Genomic DNA, 24,209 nt, shown 5'->3' with positions numbered 1-24,209 from the left:
TGTCCCCCCCAATCCTGCCATTGGATCTGCACCCCTGTATGTACGTTAAAAAACTACATTTCCAAAGCGGATTTCACTGATCCTGCAGACCGGAGCGGACTGGTGAATGAGCGCGCGCTTTTAAGAAGGCGCGCTCTAACTTTTGCAGGAACCTCTTGTCGGGTCTCGTTTGCGTATCCCTCCGCGTGTTTACATTTTAACAATTGCAGACTGGGGTGATGCAAAATAAAAAAATACAAACAGGCGGCACGTACAACGTTGTTGATATGTTACAAATAAAACAACTTTTACTATAAAGGAAGCCAGAGGGAAATTTACCCAGTACAAATTAATACATAGGTATTATTTCACCCCATCTAAACTCTACAGAATGTGGTTGTTGGCTAATAATTTATGTTGGAAATGTCAAGAAGAGACCGGAACATGCCTACATGCTATTTGGGAGTGTAAACACATTAAACCATTCTGGGGAAAAAGTAACTGAACACATAGGGAAGTGGGTATGGTCAATAATACCAGTATCACCAAGAGTGTGCCTATGGGAGACCAAACAGAGCTGTAACATACCAAAATGTCACCTTGTGGTGATAAAGTTATAGGGGCTGTTACAGCTGCTACAATAAAGAGTGTGGAAAAGCTCAGCCTCCCCGGAGATCAAGAAATGGGTCGAAGTAATGTTAGAGGTTGTATCATACGAACACATGTTGGCCAGAATCAATGATGATGTTGATAAGTTAAAGGGGTCATGGGACCGTTTTCTCACATGTCATGGTGTTAGGACAGGGGGATGGCTGCACTGATATGAATTTGAGTGTCTGGTTGGTTGTTTCAAACATGAGCATTTGCTATGGGCTATTTTATGATTGAAAACATACTGTCTGTTTATGTTTACATCTAAAAAATAAAAATAAAAACTTGAATGAGAAAAACAACGTTTACTTTTCTTTTTTTTTTACAAACTTTATTCAACATTTCAAAATTACAAAATTCCTTTGAGGAAACATTAGTTTGCAACTGAAACATAAGTTCACAACACACAAGCGAATATGTAACCATACATTTTTTCCAAGATAAACTTCTAAAATTAAATAAAAAGAAAATAAAGAAGATAAATTAAAATAATCACAAAATAAAATAATCACAGGGGTTGACATTTCAACAAAAGTGTATAAGCGTAGCAAGATTGTTAGATTAAAGATCAAATTAAAGAGCAAGAGACTCTAACATGGTTTCACACAAATCTTTTATAGACTGATTTTCTTTTCTAAAGTACCTTAATAGATGTTATATAACTTTTTATTTCGGTTTTAAAACATACTATGGAGGGTTTGCTGCTAAAAAAAAAAAAAAACAACGTTTAGAGTTAGCCCAAAATGTGCAAGTTAGGAATGAGATCTACTTCTCTCGGCGGCAGGTCACCGCTGCTCAGCCGCACCACCGCCGGTGACGTCGTTTATGGCGCCAGAACTCAAGGGTTCGTCTTCAGCTGGAGGATTCCACCCTGGGTTCTGTAATGTTAGCTCTAAACACCCCGTACTTGGGCTGATTTATTCCCCAGATCTCAGCGGTGTAAAGGCAGGATGGTGGTCCTCCGCAGCGGCGGCTCGACCCCGCAGAAGCTGCAGCTGGACACCAGCTCCGAGTTCCTGTCGCTGCTGCCCGCCAAGCAGAGGACGAGCACCCGCTCCTCCCGCTCCCGCTCCCGCAACGACAGCTGCAGCAGCCCCGACATCGGCGCGGAGAATGTGAGGATAATACCGACGGAGAAACTGTTGAGCTGCAGAATCGTGTGTTTGGGTGTTAAGGCTGATTTATGGTTCCACGTTAAATCGACGCAGAGCCTACGGCGTAGGGTACTGTGCGTCGCCGCGTACCCTACGCCGTAGGCTCTGCGTAGGTGTAACGCGGACCATAAATCAGCCTCCGTCATTGAATGCAACTTTGGTGTGCTACTTGTGCTAGTGTGCTAAGCTAACTCACGCATTAACATCTCATTCAGCAACAGCAGTGACGGATAATCTCATTGTGAATCAATGGTAGCTTATTATTATTATTATTATTATTATTGACCGTAATTAATTTTGATCTCGTGCATGTTTGTTGATTTTAAGTGCAAACACTATTAAACAAAACATGTGCTCAAATTAAATTGTTACCATAGTTACTGATTCGTTGTAAAGTGTTTATAATTATTAAACATTACTAACAAAGACCCGACTGACCGGTAGATGTCACTTGGGCAGAGACTGATTGTGTGTTTGGGAGATATTGTATTTTTCTTTGGGGGGCTGATAGGAACTACTAGATAACTCATGTTCATCATCTCAGGGCTCCAGGGGGGCTGGAAATCCTTGAAAGTGCTTGAATTTCAATGTTGTGTTTTCAAGGCCTGAAAAGTGCTTGAATTTTTAGTTTAAGTGCTTGAAATTATAACTGTATCTTTCACAAAATTGGGATCAGACTGTATAGTTTGGTTATTACAAGGAGAAATAAAATCAGTAAGATGAGGCCACCACTTATGAAATACTGAATTGATATGACATGAGGATGAAGATAAATACACTCGTGACATGAAAATCTGTCACAGTATTGGTGTTGATGGAGTCTCTGATATATTTGGATTGAACTATTTACATCCAAACTGTAGATGTTTAACAGTGGTGAGGTATTGTGCTGCTGCAGCCTTGTCAAATTCAGTGTGTTCTTTATAATGGACCTCACTGGCCAAAACGGCTGCCACATAAACTGTAGTTCATGGGCCCCACCTCCTTATTGTAGGAAGTGGGGATAAATATGTACTACAGACACATTTGTTTGAAACTGATGTTAATTAAAAGCATTGACTAGCACTTTCTTTTTATATTCAGGGTTCCTACGGGTGCTTGAAATCCTTGAAAGTGCTTGAATTTTAATTTAGTGCTTGAAATTATAACTGTCTTTCACAAAAATGGGATCAGACTGTATAGTTTACATAACTAGATGTTTACAGCACGATACAATGTACATAATTGTGATTAAAAAGCAGAAAAAATAATTATGAATATATTCCTGTAGATATTTTACCCCAGTGATAAGGTGCTTGAAGATTTTGAAAATGACCCTTAAGAGTGCTTGAATTGGACCTTGAAAAATGTGTAGGAACCCTGTGATAGGAACTACTAGATAACTCATGTTCATCACATCATGTGAGGTGCATAACAAGCCATAACAAGTGCTCCCCCCCACTATAGAGGTCGGTCATTTACGTAAAAACACTTTTCAGAGTTCCACCTTAGAGTTTTTTGATTTCTACATGATTAGTTTTAATGAATCCTTATCATGTGACATAAACTTTAATCCCACTCTGATCTCATCAGGGATATGCTGACGTAAAGCCAGGGGGAGGCAGTGGTTTCAATCACTCTCTTCGGACAAGAGGACGAAGAGTTAAACTCGAGGTCTCTTTTGCTGACTCGGTGCCAGAAACCAGCTCTCCTTTGGATGAAGGCAAAGTCGAAGGGTGCTGCACCAGGTAAGTCAGGGGCTCTTACTGTAGCTGTAACCACGCACTAGCTCTGGAAACCAGATTTGGACGTTTTCCGTAGTTTACAGATCATATGTGTATTTTGCGGTGGGAGATCCTCTGTGTGGCCTGAGTCTCACACAGAGAATCTCCCTCTGAAATGCATCTACATGTTTCCCTTTAGGGGTCAACACAACACATAATTAATTTCCATCATACCCTGTTTCCTGTATTTTCCTTGGTCACTATAACCATGCGCATATTCCCTTTCACCACATCCAAAAATATTGTCTCATGTCTGGCAAAACCATCTCCAGAATCGAATATTCTCATCCATGTAATTTGCAAAGAAAATCTCAACATCTTCACCTCTGAGATCTCCAGTTCTGCCTCCTATCTATTAGTCAGTGCTGGTCTCTTCAGAACATAGAGAAGTGCAAGTCTTACCACAGTCTTGTGAATCTTTCCCTTTACTCTCACTGCTACTTTTCTATCACAGGTAACTCTGAATACTCCTCTTCACCTTGCACACACTATCTAAATCACCCCTTGCTTCACTTCCTATTGCTCTGCACAATTGAGCACAAGTATTTGTGCTCTGCTCCTTGCATTCTCACTCCTCCCTCTCATTTACATCCATTCCATTTAAACACGCTATGTCCTGATATTAAGGCCACATATAGTTTGACATATCTGCACTATTGGCAAGCAGGTTAATAAAAAATAACATACAATATTAGCAATTAGGTGGTTTTTACAAGAGGTTTACATTTTTGTAAACATCCCCTTGACCTACATTTTAGTTGGCACACCATAAAAGAGCCCTCAGCAGTTGACCTATGTAAAATGTTGACAATGTACCTTATGTGTGCATGTTTCTACAACATAAAATAACTGTAAAAGAAAACTAAATATTTTAAATGTTTCTATTTCTGTTATGTCACTAGAAAATCTTCCAGGTTGCAGAGAGAGGGAACAATTTCCAATGGAAAACAGCAAGCAGGTACCGTGAGCAATAAATTACTTCACACATAACAGAGAAGTTCCTAAAACATAGCACACAAAGCATTCTGAGATGCATGTAGTTCTGAGGAGGCCCTACTTTTTGCCACTAGATGCTGCAGATGAAGTGGAGGGGTCATCCACTCCCAAAAGGAGTCGTGTTAACCTACGGAGACGAGAAATGGAGGAGGAGGAAGATGGTTCAGTGCGACGAAGCTCAAGAGTCACCAAATACAAATACAAATCACGTAACCAGTCAGTACTGTACGACCGCCTCATCACCAAGTAAGTCCAGCACTCCCCACTCCATTTCCTTTTGACTTACTTCCCTCGATTCAGTTACAAAAGAAAGAAACCTTAATACCTCAAGTTGTCTGTAGCAAATACATTGACCTGTATTCATAGCTTCTGCGATTTGATTTAGAAATATACCTTAACAAAAAATGTTAGGGTTAAGACGGTAAATTCTTTTTGTCACCGTTCCTCAGCACTGCTGAAGCTGTTCTTCAAAAGATGGATGACATGCAGAAGATGAGACGCCGTCTAAGGAGCAAAGACAAGGATAGAGACACTAAAGAGGAGGTAATAAAACACACAAGAAACTACATCAAGCCCTTAACTTTATTTTTTCATCACAATGCTAATGTTGCCTGTAAGATGATCAATACATTGATCAGCTTTTTGCCCTGTTTCTTATTAGCAGCTGGGGTTGTACACAAGTGGCAGAAGGTCTCTGAGGGTGAATGCCCAAAGTAAAAAAACTGAGGAGAGGGGCCAAGGTGAGCTGGTTAGATTTCATTACCACTTCAGGAACACGTCAAAGAACTACTGTTTGAAGCATGCAAGCTTGAATTAATCCACATCAGTGAATTCTTTTTTGCGGAGAGAGTTGATTCAGAGTCGTACAGATTTGGAACCTCATGTTCCAAGGAAACTACAGATAAGATAAATACCAGAATGCAGAAATGTTTTCTCCTGCAGGCATTCTTTTCTTTAAATCTATAAAACAAGCCTGTTGATATTTTCCTTGAGAAAATGTGTTCAGAATAACATTCCAGACCCTGCTTATGTTATTATGAAAAGCTACTCACTGTTTAGGTAGCGTTGAGATTCTCTCCACTGTTATTTTTTCAGTGTTTTAGATATTACAGTTTTAAGTCTTTTTTTTTTTTTAGGCACCTTATTCATTCACTCCAACTGTACAACATATTAGGAAGTCTTGCACTTATATCTGGATGGCAGAAGGTGATGTAATTACAATGTAACAATGTAGCTGGATGTTTTTATTTAATTGATATGAGTAGATGAAGATAACGATGATGATAAGGAGGGGAAGGAGGAAGAGGAGGAAGAGGAGGAGGAAGGAGAAGAAGAAGAAGAAGGGGAGGAGGACGAGGAGGAGGAAGGTGACAACGATGACGACGATGAAGATGGAGAGGATGAGGAAGAAGAAAACCACAGACGTTATGACTTCAGACAGAGAAAGACTGCGGTTCGCTACCAGGCACCACTGGATGGTACTGCCACTTTTAAAAGCTATCAATCATTTCAGTGATTGTTGATTCTTTCAAAGCCAGAGAGACAAGAATGAGAAGGGTTCACTATATGAGACTTGTTTGTTTATTTTTCACAAAATTTAAAGTTAGGATTTTTGGTGAAGGTTGTCAAAAGCTTGCTTGTATAGAATCTAGTTTATCTTATTTATTTATTAGATTAAAATCTCCTTTTCAAGAGGGACCTGGCCAAGAAGGCAGCAGTTAGTTAAAACATCAGACAAAAACAAAGCAACAAACACCGTCAGAATAAATCAATTAAAACAGATACACCCACCAATCTAATGAATCTAACACTCTTCTATAATAATTCTGAAATTATTTTATCAACTAAATGTTTGAGGAGACTTGTTGGTTCTTTGTCAGAACCCAGAGAGCCCAGGAAACACAGCATGTATTTCAAGGACCACTCCTCTCCAACCAGACGCAGGTTCAGATTCAGCTTCACATCCCCAAGGAGCCCCTACAACAGGAGGAGATCAAGCAGGTTAGTACGGCACACACTGTTCTGAAATGAATCAAATATTTGTTTCTGGGGGGCTTTTCTTATGGTTAACCTTAACACAAGGCCGACTATATTTTTCCTGTAAACTCTTAGAACTCAGAACATTATGGAAGATTTTTTTTTCATTACTGTTAAAACACGCAGAGGCTATAAGAATGTGCAAAATAGTGTCATATCCTTTTTTTTTTTTTTTTCCAACACAGCCGGGAAAATCGTTTTTTTTTTTTTTTTTTTCATTTTCCCCAACTACATGAACACAACTGAACAAAAGGAACTTGAACTTTCAAAATCTGATAGTTTTTCCATTTAACCTCCTAATTATCATGTATGAAATAATTATTGCCACTTCCGGTTTAAAAAAAAAAAGCAATATTAAATTTATCAGAGCTTTAACTAGAGAACACACAAAAAGATTTAAAAAAAGGCATTTTGTAAAGTGGGAAGATTTGTCTATTACTTCCCACAGATTTTTTTTTACTAAGGGTAAGCATATAGTGTATTACTATAATAGCTCACACATACTCTTTCAGTGTTATGCAGAACAAAGTTTGGTGATTTAAAAAAAAAAAAAAAAGTTTTTGCAATCTGGAATTCATCTTAAAGATATCTTTGACTCAGCGTTTGCTCACAGCACCGTCTCTAACAGACACTATTTATGTTGCATGTTAAATCCATCCCAACATTCCTGTTTTTCCCCATTTCCACCTCCGATTGTCTTGCTTCAACCCTCAGGATTAGTTCTGAGAGGTAAGACCATCACTACTTATCTTTGTGTTTACAGTTGTTAGTTGGTATCTGGGGTGCTTTCTGTCTTTGTTGGCAGTGTGATTATTGGTAGGTTGCACATTTGTTTTATGGTATTATTTAAAAAATACTATAATATGGTACTGTGCAACAGTATGCTTGTTGGAAGTATGGTTTAAAAATTACGAATTTCATTCATGTGCATCGTCTCGTAAAACTTTGTTGAGAAAATGAATGTTGGATGAAGAGTGCCTTGTGTGTTTGCCTATCTCCTTTTCTTTTTTTAATGGCCTGTCACAGCCATGGCTGTCACTTCTGTGATACGCCAGTATAACAACTAAAAAAGCTATTCATGCTTTCCTTGAACCCCCAAAAATGCTTGTTTGCTCTCTTGGTTGCATCATTGTAGTTGACAATGATATTCGCACTGTACACAATACAGTGATCATGTGATCTATGTACAATAACTGATGATTTAATTTAAGACCTAGTTTTGCTGAATAAAGGCACTGTTGCAGGGTGGGAAGGGAACAAAAAAAATCCTCTAACACTAGCATGGCAGCACGTGTGTCCAACTGGACTCACAGCAGTCTGACCAGCACTGATCCATCTGTACCCTCCTATGGGATTTCTTGCTTGTGTTGTTCTCAGATGTAAGTTGCTTTGGAAAAAAAGCTAAGTGGTAGTAGTAGTTATGGTAGTGGTAGTAGGAGTAGTAGTAACTGTGTAGTTACTTTATGTTTTGTCCTTAAGTAAAGTGCATATTTTGCTTATCAAACAGCACATTCAATTAACCTGTTTATGTTAATTATTTTGTCCCTATCTCTTAAAACATGTATCTTTTTCATTTTCATGAGTATATGATCTCCTGTGCATCTCAACAAAAGCTTGCCTAATTTTTGAGATGTTATTTGTTTCAATGCATTAATCACACTGATACTTAAAGATGAATTTCAGCTTTATAAATTAAGAACATTTGGTGTGTTTGGTTAGTGATGGTGCAATATTGTTTAAAATTGTTGCTCAGTTTTATTGTTTGAAAGTTGATCTTCTGTTTTTTATCATTACACTTGTATCAGCACTGATGGTTATATTTTTATTGTAAGAATTTAAATGATTCTAATCCTAAATGGTAATATTTAGGAGTATTCATTTCTGTTTTGCATGATGTTGGATCCTTTTTGTTTTAAATAATTTTTTGCTTCTTTTGACCTGGCAGAAGGAGGCATGCCATCCATAGTAGTGACTCCACATCCTCCTCCTCAGATGATGAGAAATTCCAGAGACGCAGGGGCAAGAACAGGAACCGATCGGTCAACAGGTTAGGGCATTAACACATTTCTAATTGCACAAATACTGACTACGTTTACATGCAGTCAAAATTCGGGTTATTGCTAATATTCCGGTTACTGAAACATTCGGAATATTCCGTTTACATGGTAATTAATCATTTGGGATATCTCGATAAAACCAGCGACGCGCGGAGAACGTGATGACGCAATTCCCGTCATTTCCGCTTCTTCCTGTATCCAAATTCAAAACAAATGCTGCTTCGTGCAACTTTTCGCTCACCTTCTTGTAAATCTCACTATCCCGGTACTTTCTACCGTCTACAAATGCCAAAATGTTCATATCCTTCCTCTCCATGTTTAGAAGAACTTCCTGGACTCAACAGAGCAAGATTCCTTGCAAACAGAACATGTGCAGAAAACACATTCATGTTCCGTTTGATCGGGATATTCTGTTTGGCGTTTACATGACCGAATATTCGGGTTTTAAAAGGAGTAACCCTGGGGTTATATTCCAGGGGTTTTAAAAACCCGAATATGAGCAAATTCGGGTTATTCAAAGGGGTTATTGGTGCATGTAAACGCAGTCATTGACAGCATCAGTGTTCTTCTGTGTTTGTGTCTGAATGCAAAGTCACTTTGTTTAGTTTAGTTTCAAGTTCATTTACCTTTTTATTGTTTGAATGTTTCAATGACACACAAGCTGCCAAATACACCTTAAAAAATTTACTTTGATTACTCCTGTGACAATAAATATTCTTACACTACATTTTACACAAAGTGTCCATGTTGTGATGTGATGTATAGAATTCCTGCTGTAATATTTACAGAAGGGGTCATTGAACATTGACTGAAAATTATTTACTTTCTTTCTACATTTTTTCCTGAAGATGTTTGCCAATGAACCTTTTAAAGGAAGACCTGCAGGGGATCCAAAAAGACAGGATGAAGATTGGAGCCAGCCTCGCCGATGTGGACCCCATGCAGATAGACAAGGCGGTAAGTTGAGTAAAAGGATGAACAGAGCCTTTTTGCAAAGTATTTTTCTTTTTCCCACCCAAAAAGGGTTAACAAAAAAAAGATGTTGGTATTGCATTTACGAAAACATAAGATTGATCCAACAGTGGCCACCACAGATAAAGCATGATAAATAAAACATAATCTTGTATATTTGCATCTTTTAAAAGTGCTATGTTTGGATATGTTTTTAAAAAGGTGAAATTATAAAAAAATCCTCTATTGTGCACCTGATCAAGGTGCGCTTTGACAGCGTTGGAGGTTTGAGCCGACACATTTCAGCACTAAAGGAGATGGTGGTGTTTCCTCTGCTCTATCCAGAGGTCTTTGAGAGGTTCAAGATCCAACCGCCCAGGTACGCTGTGTGTTTGTGGGACAAAAGAAATATCCTGCTCTCATGCAAATGTTAAAATATCACAAGTTGAATTTTCTATATTGAAATTTAGGGTCCAGAAAAGATACATTTACACTTTTCATCACTGCACTCCTTTTCCCTCTTGTTTAAAATTTCTTCTCAGTCTTATCACTACCCCACAGATTACTCATACATACTTCTCTCTTGCTTTCAGGGGATGTCTATTTTATGGTCCTCCAGGCACTGGGAAGACCCTGGTAGCCAGAGCACTGGCCAACGAGTGCAGTCAGGAAGAAAGAAAGGTGTCATTCTTTATGAGGAAAGGAGCCGACTGCCTTAGTAAGTGGGTTGGCGAATCAGAGAGACAGCTACGACTGCTATTTGACCAGGTAAACAGACTTTATTATAGTACTCCTTTCTGAGACTGATAGAGGTGTTGTTAGTTTTCTCTAGTAGAGTAACTGGTACTTAATAACAAAGCATCTTATTACCTAACACAAGGGTGAATGTTTCTCACAGCAGTTTGGATAAATAATCAAAGTAAATACTTAGACGTTACTCTCATCAAATCTGAGAGCACTGACATTTTTAGTGAATGAAATTCTTACTGAACTCTTTCTAGGCATATCAGATGCGTCCATCCATCATATTCTTTGATGAGATCGATGGCCTGGCTCCAGTCAGATCCAGTCGTCAGGATCAGATCCATAGGTTTGCCATCGTCCGTACTTTATGCATAGTGGATGGTTTTTTTTTTGTTTCATGAAGAAAATTGTTGACCTTTTCCTTTTCTTTCACCCTTTCCTCTGTCTCTCCGTAGTTCAATTGTGTCAACCCTTCTGGCTCTTATGGATGGACTAGACAGTCGAGGAGAAGTAGTTGTTATTGGAGCGACCAACAGACTGGACTCTATTGACCCGGCTCTGAGAAGACCGGGGCGCTTTGACAGAGAGTTTCTTTTCGGCCTGCCTGACAGAGAGGTGATCAAATCTAACGAGAGATAATGGACAAACAGGCTGTTGCTATATCATAACTAATTTCTTGAGAAATCGCCAGATATTGTATTGTGTTTTTTTTTTTTTTAAATAACAGCTTTTTAATTAGAAAATACATTTTTAATAACTTATGCTGTACATTACCGGTAATTTATTTGAAAGGGTCACTTAAACTATGCTTTCCTTTTGGGAATGTTACTTATGCTATTCATTAGGCTACATGTAGCAGCAGCCTCCTCAGGTTGTTAAAAAAAAGCAGCAATTCAGAACACTTTAAAATAATTTTAGACTTTAACTGGAGAAGGTTTCTACCTTGCAAACTATTGGTTTTAAAGATTTAACTTTTTTGCTCTGTATTTCTGACAGGCAAGAAGAGACATTCTGAAGATCCACACAAGACAATGGACTCCTCCCCTCTCTGACAGGTTTCTTGAGGACTTTGCAGATAAATGCGTTGGTATGTTGGCATGCAGTGATGTCAAAATAATGTTTAGCAACACCTCAAGATATGCGGATATGGGGAATGTATCTGTCCGTTTCCTCTACTGTGTTATTTTCATCCTTTTGGATTTTACTATCTGCTCAGAATATGCAAAGCATGCCATTCAAATTCATAAACCATTTATGAATTTATTCAGCAACTGTTTTTTATTAGGAAAATACACATTAACCAATTGTCTTGATTGGCATTTACAACAAACGGATTGTTTTTCAGGGTACTGTGGAGCAGATATCAAGGCCGTGTGTTCAGAAGCTGCTCTGTGTGCCCTGCGGCGCCGCTACCCGCAGATCTACTCGTCAACGCAGAAACTCGTGCTGGATGTAAACTCCATCGTCATCACTAACAAAGACTTCATGTACGCCATGTCTAAGATGGTGCCAGCTGCCCAGAGGTAGAGTGAAAACACCTTCAGTTATTTTATCTTTCAGTTCTTTCTCTTGAGTACTGTGTGAACTTTAAACGTCGCCCACACCAAGAACAATTACAGGGGGGTGTGTTGTGCTCTCCTTCATGGTTATTAAAGATGAACAGCTGCAAGGCTGTGGTTCACACCCTTTTATTATTATCCTTTATATTCTTTATTCCTAAGGCGGGAGAAAAGGCAAAAACCTGTATTTAGTAAATGGGGTGCTTTGCCCTTATCGATGTACGGTAAGTTAGCTGATTTCGCTCAAATCCCCCGATCCAATTGGATACAGGCCACCACTTATGAAATACTGAATTGATATGACATGAGGATGAAGATAAATACACTCATGACATGAAAATCTGTCACAGTATTGGTGTTGATGGTGTCTCTGTATTTGGATTGAACTATTTACATCCAAACTGTAGATGTTTAACAGTGGTGAGGTATTGTGCTGCTGCAGCCTTGTCAAATTCAGTGTGTTCTTTATAATGGACCTCACTGGCCAAAACGGCTGCCACATCAACTGTAGTTCATGGGCCGCACCTCCTTATTGTAGGAAGTGGGGATAAATATGTACTACAGACACATTTGTTTGAAACTAATGTTAAATAAAAGCATTGACTAGCAGGGCCACTTTCTTTTTATATTGATCAAAGTACTCGTGTTAAAGGGATGAAAGGAATGTGGGGGTTGGTTTTCTTTCTGAGTCTGTATTCACGTTTATTTTATTTTTTCCTGAAAACATTTTGTAAATATCTCAATATAATGATTAGATATAGTATAGTCTTTCCTTGGCAAAAACTCACAGAAGGCGGGGGCACCGAGGCCACTGTACCAATAGAAAGCACACAAACTGTAAGCTGTGGTGGCTTATAAACTGTGTACTAAAGTCTTAATTGTTCTACATTTTAGTAATTTAATGTGAGTACCAGTTTAGTCAGCAGGTAGCATTGTTGTACCCTTCAAATCCCCCAATCCAATTGGATACAGGCCACCACTTATGAAATACTGAATTGATATGACATGAGGATGAAGATAAATACACTCATGACGTGAAAATCTGTCGAGGTATAAATTTACTTATAATAAATGAGTAAATGTATTATTTACTCATTTTGTTTTAAGGATTGAATGGACTGAGTCATCAAACTGTTGACTGAATATTATTTATCCTCAAAAGACAGCTTTCATAACATATTGGTAATGTTTGGGCTGTGGTACAGCTGTAGTGGACAAGGTTTCCACATCTTTATTGCTCAGCAGTGTACATGCTAATGGTAACTGTCAGTGTTATTGGATGATCCTATTACTCTCCCTTTAAGCCTGGTCGCTTTGTACAAGTGTAATTCTTCTTTCTTTCCTCTTTTCTTTCCTATATCTCTAGGGCTGTAGTGTCACCAACCAAAGCCTTGATACCTGCTATTCGTCCTCTGTTGAGCGCCACCTTGCAGAACATCCTCAACACGCTCAGCAAAGTGTTCCCTCATGCTGAGCAGGGATTAAAGAGAAAAAGAGAAGGTGCAGCCTTTTGCTTGTGTTTCTCTTATTCTGTTAACGAGTCATTGTTTCTGGTTTTCTTCATTAATTTGACAAAATAATTGCCACTGTGTTGTTTTGCCATTACTCCGGCCTGACTTGTGGTTAAGTGGTGCACAAGTGGTGCTCCTGTTAGAAAAGTTTAGCACTAGCCCAAAACTCAAAGGCAATGCTTAAATGAACTTTACTACAATCTCCATGTTTTCTTTTCATCATGAGTGGCTTAGGGCGCTAATAGAGAACTAGGTAATAGAAAAAAAACCTAAGAAATTAACAAACGACTTATTCATTTTAAAGGAAAATGCCTCAGACTGTCCTTAGAGAATATATCCTTCAATTAAGCTGTTTTTTTTTGTTTTTTTTTAGGTATAGGATAATAAATGAATTTCACTAAGATAAAACGGTAATTTGGTATTTCTTTAGGTTAAACTAATTTTGCCATAGCATTTATAAATGGTCTAAATGTGAGCAGTTGCTTTACTACATGAGTCATCCCTAAATCACATTTATAACTTACAATGAATTGAACATTATTTGTGTTTGACATTCATTTTAATGAATGGCAACTTTTTTTTTTTTACAACATGGGTGGATGGTGTTTTTAAAAGATCAATAAAAATGGTGACATATTTCACAGTTAAACCCAAGTGTGTTATTGTAGGACTTATATCAAAAACCGGCCCTAAATGCAATTAAATTGTTGCAGTCTGTCATGGCATAAATGTTTTAATCAATTTCTCTTCACTGAAAAATGTATTATTTAATTTAATTGTATCTATGTGCAGGTTAATTTTCCAAATTCTTCCATAGCATCAGTTGGACATGAGTGTAACTTTTGTATATGTTAATGCGTCTTTCCAGATGTGGCCTGTGGAGTTTTTGACGATGATGTGATGTTTAGCGAGGAAGAGGACTATGTGGGGTTATCTGGTGAACCCAGTTGTCCGTCCCAACCAAAAACGACTGCAGCTAACGGCCTCCTAAACCTCAACAGGTCAATAATCATTTTCAGACTATTATTTTATTGCATACATTTGGGAAAAAAATGTGTATCAAAAATATTTTTTATGTGAAATGTTGATTTGGAGACAAACTGCTACAGCATAACTGTATTTTCTTAATATTGGCCATGAACTCTTCTTATTTTGTTATCCATTGTCCATATTTGCTTAGTTTTAGAAGTGCCTGGAGCCATCAGGAATATTTAAATCAGATCTTGATAAAAATCACATGGGCAAATTAAGTGACTTCTTCATTTGGGTAATGTTTTGTGTAAAATAAATGGAAGCGTCATCTTAACCATCCTGTTCTCTGTTGTCTCCTGTGTAGGTGCGTGTTCAGCCAGCCGACAACCTACCGACCCAGACTTCTGCTGGAAGGCAGGCCAGGCTCGGGTCAGACTTCACATTTGGCTCCTGCTGTCCTTCACGCTCTGGAAAAATTCACAGTTTACACGCTGGACATGGCTGTGCTCTTCGGGGCCAGTGCAACAGCCCCTGAAGAAACCTGTGCTCAGGTAACAGAGATACTATGACATTTGAAGGACTTGTAAATAATGTGTCAACATGTTTGTGACGTATTTGGATTGAACTATTTACATCCAAAGTGTAGATGTTTAACAGTGGTGAGGTATTGTGCTGCTGCAGCCTTGTCAAATTCAGTGTGTTCTTTATAATGGACCTCACTGGCCAAAACGGCTGCCACATCAACTGTAGTTCATGGGCCCCACCTCCTTATTGTAGGAAGTGGGGATAAATATGTACTACAGACACATTTGTTTCAAACTGATGTTAAATAAAAGCATTGACTAGCAGGGCCACTTTCTTTTTATATTGATCAAAGTACTCGTGTTAAAGGGATGAAAGGAATGTGGGGGTTGGTTTTCTTTCTTACTGATTCTGTATTCACGTTTTATTTTATTTTTTCCTGAAAAAATTACCAAGGCCCACTGTACCAATAGAAAGCCGTGCTGTATAGCACGCAAACTGTAAGCTGTGGTGGCTTATAAACTGTACTAAAGTCTTAATTGTTCTACATTTTAGTCATTTAATGTGAGTTACCAGTTTAGTCAGCAGGTGGCGTCGTTGTACCCTTCAGACTTTGAAAATGTACAATTGTTTCATTGATATTACCATGGTACAATGAGTTGTATTATACAATAAAACATTTAGTTGGGAAGAAGAAAAAAAGAAAGAAAGGAAAAACTCAATTTCTCATATGAAGAATGAGATATTTTTTTCTTAATCGATTTTTAAAATAGGTTTGATAAGGAGATAGTGCTGCTATAAAAGCAGAGAAGAATTTATATGTTTTTTTCTTATCTACTCTAGTTGTCCCTGATTTAATTTAAACTTTAACTATCAGCATTGATCTCTAATAAATATCAGCTGTTACTTTTCCACATCTTTTTTTTCCCCAACTCCAATCGTTATGACCAGAACAGAACATACATAGGTAATTGGTGTTTTATGCTTGCAGATTTTTGTTGAAGCCAAACGGACCTCTCCCAGTATCCTGTACATCCCACACATCGGCCAGTGGTGGGAAACAGTGGGTCCCGCCTTAAGGGCGACCTTCCTGAGCCTCCTCAACTCCATCCCTGCCTTCTCTCCTATACTGCTGCTGGCTACCTGCAGCCTTCACTATGATGATCTGAGTATGGAGGTACGGTAGAGCAATACCACTCTGCATTTGATATCCTTACAGTTACCAATGTGTGACATATTAGTTGTATGATGAAAATAAAATGTCAATATATAAGATCTTCCTTTCGTCTTCTTTCTCAGGTGCAAGAGTTGTTTCGTGTTGAATATGGAGAGGTTTTCCATGTCCTGCCCCCCACTTCCAGAGAGAGAAGGGCCTTCTTTGAGGATCTACTTCTCAACCAGGCTGCAAAAGCCCCAGCTTCCAAAAAACAAGCAGGTCTGATTAAGTTAATTAAATCCGAAGAGTTGTGCAAAGTATGATAAATCCTTGAAAATACGGAAATAAACTGTAAACTGTCATTTCAATTGTATCTGGTTGCATAGTGTAATATTGGTCGTGTAATATGATGTGCTAGATTGAGACAAAAAGAGGATTTTACCAACACATAAATTTGCCTCTGAAACAAGTTTTCATTCCATGTCTGCTGTTGCCTGAATTGTGTCAATGGTTCATATTCCTTAGTGATCCATGCATTAGAAGTCCTTCCAGTCGCCGCTCCACCTGCCCCTCGACAGCTGACCAAAGAGGAGAGCCAGCGACTAGAGGAGCAAGAGGAAGGCACCCTTCGTGAGCTCCGTCTATTTTTGCGGGACGTCACAAATCGCTTGTCCCAGGATAAGCGATTCAAGGCCTTTGCAAAGCCGGTGGATTTAGGAGAGGTAGCTGTTCTATATTCTACCTTAACAATGCTTTACTTGAAACTGATTCCCTCAAGCTGAAATGTTGTAATGTTACCCAGCTGGCAAGCATTCATTGTTGTTCTGAATAGTGACCACTGGTCTGAGATTTGAACTGCTAAAGTAGGACTGCAGGATGTTACAAACAAATGCAATGTGCAATTTCATAGCTGAAAGTTGCGACGAGCATGCCATTTGATGGTAATAGCCAATATTTAAGTGTAGAATGTTAATGTTCTTTCTGCTTTACAACCTTAATTGTCCGCATCGGTCAATAGCTAATACATCACAAAAATAAAAATTTTCTTTTCCTTAAACAGGGTTTTATTTAAAGAAATAATTAATAGATTTCTTTTTTTAACAACAAAAATCTGCAACAATCCATGTAAACTAGCATTCCATCTGATTGGCCAGATATATTGACATTTACCCTATGAATGCATGGCACTTTGAAAATAATCAAGCTCCATTTACTGCAATATTTTTTTGTTTTTACAATATTGATATTGTGCATGTTAATATTGAGATGATGATACATTTTTATTATATTGTGAAGGCCTATACTCAGTATCTTTATGGTAAAGCATCTTATGGGAGCATAAGATGATTGTTGCGTTAAATCAAATCAAGTCATTTGTTTATATAAAACGTTTAAAACAATTTCAATTGACCAAAGTGCTCTAAATACTAAAACCAATTTACAAATCCCCAAATGAACAATAAAATAAAAAAAATATATATATAATAAAACAACATAAAACCAGAACAAGCAAATATAAATGTAAAACAAATGGCTTAGGCGCAGCCCAGTGAAAGAATGTTACATTCACAGAAACTCAAATCAACAGATTTTGTTCTTTAAAGTTATATGTTTTAATTTGACCACATTCATCCAAATTATTTTCCCTTGGATATTGTTATGTATTTTAGGTTCCAGATTATGCTGAAGTAATCAAGAAGCCCATGGACCTGTCAACAGTTGCGTCCAAAATAGACCGCCATCATTACGGGACAGTCAAAGAGTTTCTTGAGGAAGTGGATCTCATCTGGAAGAATGCCCTGGAATATAACCCAGACAGGGATCCTTCAGGTACGTGCATGTATACAAAATGAAGTCCTTTTCACACAGCCCATCCCAGAAAGGCAAGTTTAATATGCCTGTGTTTAACATTAGTATACTGTCTAAAAGTATAAATGTGAAATGGGGAGGTGGAAGTTAATGTGCCTCTGATATATCTTTGATGTGACTGGATGCAGTCAGAGAGCCAAATTGCAGCATTCTTATAAAATATGCTGCCATCACTCAAATAATTTTGCTGGTGGCTTATTAGGTGTTGTGCTGTCAAACATACTAGATCTTTGGTGTGAAGTACCAAGGAACAGTGAGAGTAACTTGACAAAGACATATTTCTTGTTCTGGTACGATGTGATCCTTGTGTGAAAGGGGCTTCAGAGCAGCTGTCTAGTATAATGCAAGAATCTGTGTTCTTCCCAATTAAAACGTGAATGTGCTTTCTTCAGATCGCCTGATCCGCCACAGAGCATGTGCATTAAAGGATACCGTCCATGCTATCATCCAAGAAGAATTAGATGAGGATTTTGAGAAGATTTGTGAGGAGATCAAACAGTCACGCAAAACAAGAGGTTAATTATATTTCTGTGTGTCTGTGTAAAGCTGTGAAGAAAGTATTTGTTTTTCTTGCAATAACTTTGTTTTTATTTTCTATATAATGTCACTGCATAGATTCATTTATTTGCTTTTATTTTTGACTATCCCAGGTTGCTCCACCACACTTGCTCCCTCCTTCTACCACGTCCTCCCCAAACAGCCCCAACCTGCTCCAAATGACAATGTCAACAGCAGGATTTCACAAAGCGAGACCGTTGAATCCACAGTTGCAGTTTCAAATAATACAAGTTCCTATTCTCTTACAACCCCTAAAAACACAGGTGACAACTTTCATTGTTTGTAGAAAAAATATCAATCAGAAATTTAGTAATAGAACTAAAACTGAGTAATGTATTTTCTTCTGTCCTTCCAGCCCGAAAGAAGAAACGTCGTAAAAGAAGCTGGAAAACTGGCTACATTCCAAAGAAGAAATCTTCTCCACATGTGTCCAAATATGGTGCACATTTGGGGTCTGATGAGGATGATGGAGAAGGAGATGATGAGGATGAGAGTGAGAAGAAAGGAGGGAGAGAGGGCAATGTCACAGAAGATGAGCAGATGGTTGCTGAAGCTGAAGCAGAACCAGCACCTGCATCACCCCAGAAAGAGAGTGTTGAGTCTGACCCAAGAGAACAAAATGGTCATGAGGAGGAGATGCAAAGAGAAGAGATGACACCAGTTGAAGAGGAGGTGGTCCTATGTGGAGTAGGGAAACTCAAAAATGACATCTGGTCACCGAACACAAATGATACAACTGTCAAATATCAGTCAGAACCGGCTGAAAACGGAACCAGTAAGGAAGAAGACGAAAGCCATGAAACTATCTCAATCAACACTAAGAAGGACAATTGCAGCGGCACAGAGGGAGACAGTCCACACACTGCAACGGTAGAAACCATCACTCAAGAACAGTCGAAGATTGAGATCGTCAAGATTCAGTCTGCAGGAGAAGAACCAAAGAGCAAAGTAGTCGCAACAGAAGAAGCGGAGCTGAAAACTCCAGCTGAGCCAATGGAGTTGGATCCAACGTTAACCTCAATCCCAGATGCAGCTGCAGCCGCCGCGGGGGAGACGGACACAAGAACAGGTTGGTTATTGACATTGTCATGCCACACTTAAAGCTAAGTCTCCTATGTTTAATATAATCCCAGTTTGTTATTACGGTGAACAGAACTATTGCCCCTATTTCACAGTAGATAAATAAAGTTACACTGCGTGGCCAAGAAAACATCCCCACCTGATTTTAATTAAGCAAATGGGTCCAAGTCGAGAATGTTCAGCAGAAGTTGGTACGTTTCAGCTGGCATCAAGTTATTTAACTATAGGACAAATCCTGTTGTCATGGAAAAGTTATTACTCTCACAGAAGAGTCAAATTATTTGTCTGCATGAATCAAACATACCAACTAAGGATATTAGGGAAGAACTACCAAATTAAGTTTACAATGGCCCAACATATTAAAATCTGGAAGGATAGTGATGCACCGTTGTCTTTGAGGAAGAAATGCTCTTGTCAAAAGATATTTGAATGATAATGATAAGAGATCATGTTAAACTGTTGCTGAAATCTAACGAAAGAAAATCAATAGTGGAATTGCACACTGCAATGTTTAATATTAAATGTGAGAGTATTTCTATACATAGATTGTGAAGAGAACTCAAGGTATTGTGATGAATCAGCTCTGTGACATTAAGTAAACCACTTGTCAGTGAGGCTAATTAAAGAACATGACTGTACTCTGTTATCTACAGCAATGTTATAAGGTCATGTGGAATGCTGGAATAGTTTAATGCCCAGGATTTTTTCCTAGCCTGGCCAAGCAGACCCATTCACTTGACAAATATGTTCTCTCATGAAATGGATCTGCGGCCCCTCCCATTAACAGCCATTTCTGCGGCTGCAGAACATTCTGCACCAATCACAGGGACGGAGCGGGCCTGATGTGATGACTCATTTAGGAGCCTCAATGTTCAAAACAACCAAGATGGCTGCAGAAAAACCCCTCCGATCAACAAGTTATTTTTATTGCAAAACCGTCAACAATTATTCAGTAGCATTCCTACTCCCATGCATGCCATTTTGGACGACTTTAGTTGATACTAGTCTGGTTGTTGCTCTGCTTACATCGCATGCTTTGTTTCCATGTTTGTATTCCTAACCAATCGTATCCAGAGCAGTTTCTACTCTGCTGTTTTGGCACTGACTCCTGGAAATCAGATTCAAATCCTGACTAATTTGTATTGAAGATGGAAAGAAATAGAATAGCTGGTCAGACAAAGTTTTCCCTTCAATTTTTATTTATTTATTGATTGATTTACCCCCTTCCCTAATAGAATAGGCAGACATGATAATCTGAGATGATAAAAACAGACTTCATCAGACTCAAATTGTGCACGTACATATAAATTACTATAATAAATGTTGACAATGCATAAGCTTTGGCAAATATAAGCTGTAGAAGCCAGCCAAGTAGATTAGGGTAGGATTTGTTGGCACAATAAATCAAAGTCATTTCAAGTTGCAGTGTAAATATCAGAATATTTGTCATTTTGCATTGATGTAAGGAGTGTGTTTTTGTCTTGTGTCAGAGAACAACATGAGGCGAATGACTCGGGCTCTGAAAAACACTGTGCTGCAGCAGCAGATGATTGATGTGGACAAAGCTCTGGAGATCCTGCATCAGGAGACGCCTCCTCTGGTTGTGGATAGAGACAAATTGAAGGTTTGTGATGTAAATGTTTTTGCTGACTTACTTTTCATGGTGTGAAAAACAGAAAAATAAGCATGGATTAAAAAAAAAAATGTCTCCAAATCCTGATATTTTGTCTCCAGTGGGAGACAAAGAACTCAAATGCCTTAAGAGTACAAATGCTGGTCATGTTTTTAGGAGCTGTTGGAGAAGGTTGTGTCAAAGTCTGAAGGATACGAAGTCTACAAGCTGGAGAAACTCTATTCGCTGCTCTGCCAGAGCATCTACAGAAACAGAAGAGAGTACAACAAAACTGCACTGATACAGGCTAGTATTGTCTTTATTTTGATGTTCTCACTTACAAAGAAAGAAAAACATGTGTGTACTAACAATCATAAGAATCTTACTGGCCTGGGATCGCAGTCACAGGGTTGGAGGAGTGTCTTTTCTGATTAGTGGTGTTGATTACCCCTGTGATTTTGCCCCGTTTATAGCACTTTACTTGCATTAACAAATAACTAAGGTATTATCTTCTGATGTTGTTTTTCCTTTCTCAAAGTATTTGAATCTAAACTACTGTTTTTTCTACTGTCTTGTTAGGAGTTGGAACAAGAAATTGAAGACTTCTCTTGATTTTTCTGCCAGAAAAAGCAACCATTTTATCTTTCATTCTTAGCATCTTCTCAGCCGTGTAAATATACATTGGTTTTATTTTCATATAAATAAAGCAAGCTTCTTTATTTGTTTTCTAGCTTAAACTTTGAATTGCCTTTTATTGTTTATATGTAATTAAATGGTTATCCTCTGTGATTATGGGCTGTTTTTTATGAGCCCAACCTTTTAAGCTAACATTAACTGTAGGACTATAAAATGTTTGTTTTGAAAAATAATGTAATGCAACTAACAACGTGCCCTTTCCCATAACTTCTAGTAAATCTTTATTTACTTGTCCACCACACTGTGCAAGTTACATTTGGGTTGGATAACATTTTGTTTACTTAAATTTTCTGAATATTCCTATTATAGACTATCAGGTATTTATTTTTGTACGTCAATCTACATGAGAAAACATCCACCATCAAAGAATAATTCTTCCAGTTTTGCATTTCAGAGCCCAGAGTAGTTTTAAATAAAGTGTGACAAGTTATATAACATGATCTGTGCTTCTGCAGGAACTAGGTCAGTGAATTTGTGACCTGTTTTTTTGTTTTGTTTTCTGAAGCTGTGTTATAAACATGGCATCTGAAATGTTGAAGCTGTTGGTGATGATTGTCATAAAATAAACTAAATGGTTGTATTACAATGAAGATATTTTTAATGTTTATTTTCTATCTTAACTGAATGCCATCCTCTGTACTCGTTGCTCTCCGAAAGCAGCTTATATACACACACTCTTAACATTCACCTAGATATGTTGATTAAGCTTAGTTGGTTAGTTAATCTTTATTTCGGTCAATTATAAGCATGAAAATCAATAAGCAAGATAATATACATTTACAGGTTTTTCTTTGGTCAACATGGTGATTATTTTGACCGAAAAGGTCTGGGCTTGAAGCATAAAGCTTATCTTGCCTGCCTTTAACATAATAGAATATGCAAAAAGAACAAATGAAGTATCATGAGGCTACACAAAATAATAACTGTAGTAATAATAATAATGATAGCTCTGAAAACAGAAAGTGAAAAGATGCTAAAGAAACCGACAAAACCAATTAAGGTTGTCATTTCATCATGCATGTGTATCATGTCTATACATCAAATCCTACATGCATATGTTCATACCGGTACACACACATTCTTCTTTGTTTGCTTATTCTGCTTCTATATATGTGTCCATTACCTTTGCTTTGAATAATAGCTTATATGCTTTTCTTGAGTTTGCTAATTTAAGGTTGTTGTCTAATGAGCTGCTTCCTATTAAAAAGGTAATGTAATCGATTACTTCTTAAGTTTCTGATTGCATTTTATCTGTACATTGGTAAGAAAATATACTTTTAAGGGTTTTGTTTACTTACTTTTAAGTTATACAAAAGATTTCCAGTGTAACCTACTGAGAAAGCACATGCAAGTAGCAGCAGCATAATACAAAAATAAAATAAAAAACAAATAAAGCATCAAGCTCTATACTGTGCAATAACTGTCCTATGTGCAATACTCCAGCACTTTATTCTTAGCACTCTATTACTCAGTACTTTAGTACCCCAGCATTTTAATTTTAAATCTAATTTTAATTCTAAGTGATCTGTTTTTTTATTGGATCTGTTTTTTATCTTTGTGTTGAATGCATGCATGAAAAAATGCACTGATGCTGCTGATGTAACACCTTAATTTCCTGCAAAGGATTAATAAAGTATCTATCCAAAAAAAAGCAGCAGCACAGCAGCAGTGCTGCTGTTTTTTTCTAAAGCTGCGTTATAAACATGGCATTTGAAATTTTGAAGCTGTGTCATACAATAAATGGATGTATTACAATGAAGATATTTTTAATGTTTATTTTAGATCTTAACTGAATGCCATCCTCTGTACTCGTTCTCTGAAAGCAGCTTATATATACACACTTAACATTCACCTAGATATGTTGATTAAGCTGCTTCCTATTAAAAATGTAATGTAATCGATGACTTCTTAACTTTCTGATTGGTACTGCATTTTATTTGTACATTAGTAAAAAATATATACTTTACGTGTTTTGAGGTTATACAAAAGATTTCCACAGGGTTCCTACACATTTTTCAAGGTCAAATTCAAGCACTTTTCAAGCACTTTCAAGGGTCATTTTCAAAATCTTCAAGCACCTTATCGCTGGGGTAAAATATCTACAGGAATATAGTCAAAATAATTTTTTCTGCTTTTTATCACAATTATGTACATTGTATCATGCTGTAAACATCTAGTTATGTTTCATCTTACTGATTTTATTTCTCCTTGTAATAACTAAACTATACAGTCTGATCCCAGTTTTGTGAAAGACACAGTTATAATTCCAAGCACTATCAAGCACTTAAAACTAAAATTCAAGCACTTTTCAGGCCCTGAAAACAACATTGAAATTCAAGCAC

General features: G+C 37.7%; 1 protein-coding gene and 3 non-coding genes across 6 annotated transcripts; all 4 read left to right on the top strand.

Annotated features, from left to right (window-relative positions):
• The first annotated feature begins 1,454 nt into the window (after positions 1-1,454).
• LOC133425947 (ATPase family AAA domain-containing protein 2-like) lies at positions 1,455-22,457 on the top strand. Of its 3 annotated transcripts, none has more exons than XM_061716344.1 (29): positions 1,455-1,745; positions 3,357-3,511; positions 4,450-4,505; positions 4,618-4,789; positions 4,993-5,086; positions 5,208-5,283; positions 5,809-6,021; positions 6,424-6,544; positions 8,526-8,627; positions 9,486-9,594; positions 9,852-9,967; positions 10,182-10,356; positions 10,590-10,678; positions 10,788-10,947; positions 11,329-11,419; positions 11,678-11,855; positions 13,258-13,391; positions 14,271-14,403; positions 14,739-14,925; positions 15,888-16,073; positions 16,196-16,331; positions 16,578-16,774; positions 17,723-17,882; positions 18,314-18,436; positions 18,572-18,742; positions 18,835-19,548; positions 21,050-21,183; positions 21,349-21,477; positions 21,751-22,457. In XM_061716344.1, exons 1-29 carry the CDS (start codon positions 1,581-1,583, stop codon positions 21,781-21,783), a joined length of 4,509 nt encoding a protein of 1,502 aa, XP_061572328.1. In that variant the 5' UTR covers positions 1,455-1,580; the 3' UTR covers positions 21,784-22,457. The 3 variants fall into 3 exon arrangements, with proteins under 3 accessions (XP_061572328.1, XP_061572327.1, XP_061572326.1); XM_061716343.1 differs by having other exon boundaries at positions 5,205-5,283; XM_061716342.1 differs by having other exon boundaries at positions 5,205-5,284; positions 5,804-6,021.
• LOC133441219 (small nucleolar RNA SNORA5) lies at positions 2,678-2,810 on the top strand. The gene has a single exon (XR_009782422.1). It is a non-coding gene; the product is annotated as a small nucleolar RNA SNORA5 (small nucleolar RNA).
• LOC133441222 (small nucleolar RNA SNORA5) lies at positions 12,329-12,461 on the top strand. The gene has a single exon (XR_009782425.1). It is a non-coding gene; the product is annotated as a small nucleolar RNA SNORA5 (small nucleolar RNA).
• On the top strand, positions 15,051-15,183 carry LOC133441220 (small nucleolar RNA SNORA5). The gene has a single exon (XR_009782423.1). It is a non-coding gene; the product is annotated as a small nucleolar RNA SNORA5 (small nucleolar RNA).
• Positions 22,458-24,209: the final 1,752 nt, after the last annotated feature.

This window comes from Cololabis saira, chromosome 3 (genome assembly GCF_033807715.1).
Source record: "Cololabis saira isolate AMF1-May2022 chromosome 3, fColSai1.1, whole genome shotgun sequence".
Lineage (NCBI taxonomy): Eukaryota > Metazoa > Chordata > Actinopteri > Beloniformes > Belonidae > Cololabis > Cololabis saira.
This window is presented reverse-complemented; position numbering and strand designations above follow the sequence as displayed.

Bases quoted from the DNA above. Each gene is read 5' to 3' on its own strand.
- LOC133425947 (XM_061716342.1), top strand. From the start codon at position 1,581: ATGGTGGTCCTCCGCAGCGGCGGCTCGACCCCGCAGAAGCTGCAGCTG. The intron at 8,628-9,485 runs GTTAGGGCATTA...TTTTTCCTGAAG, and splicing joins AGGAACCGATCGGTCAACAG to ATGTTTGCCAATGAACCTTT. The intron at 18,437-18,571 runs GTTAATTATATT...TGACTATCCCAG, and splicing joins ACAGTCACGCAAAACAAGAG to GTTGCTCCACCACACTTGCT.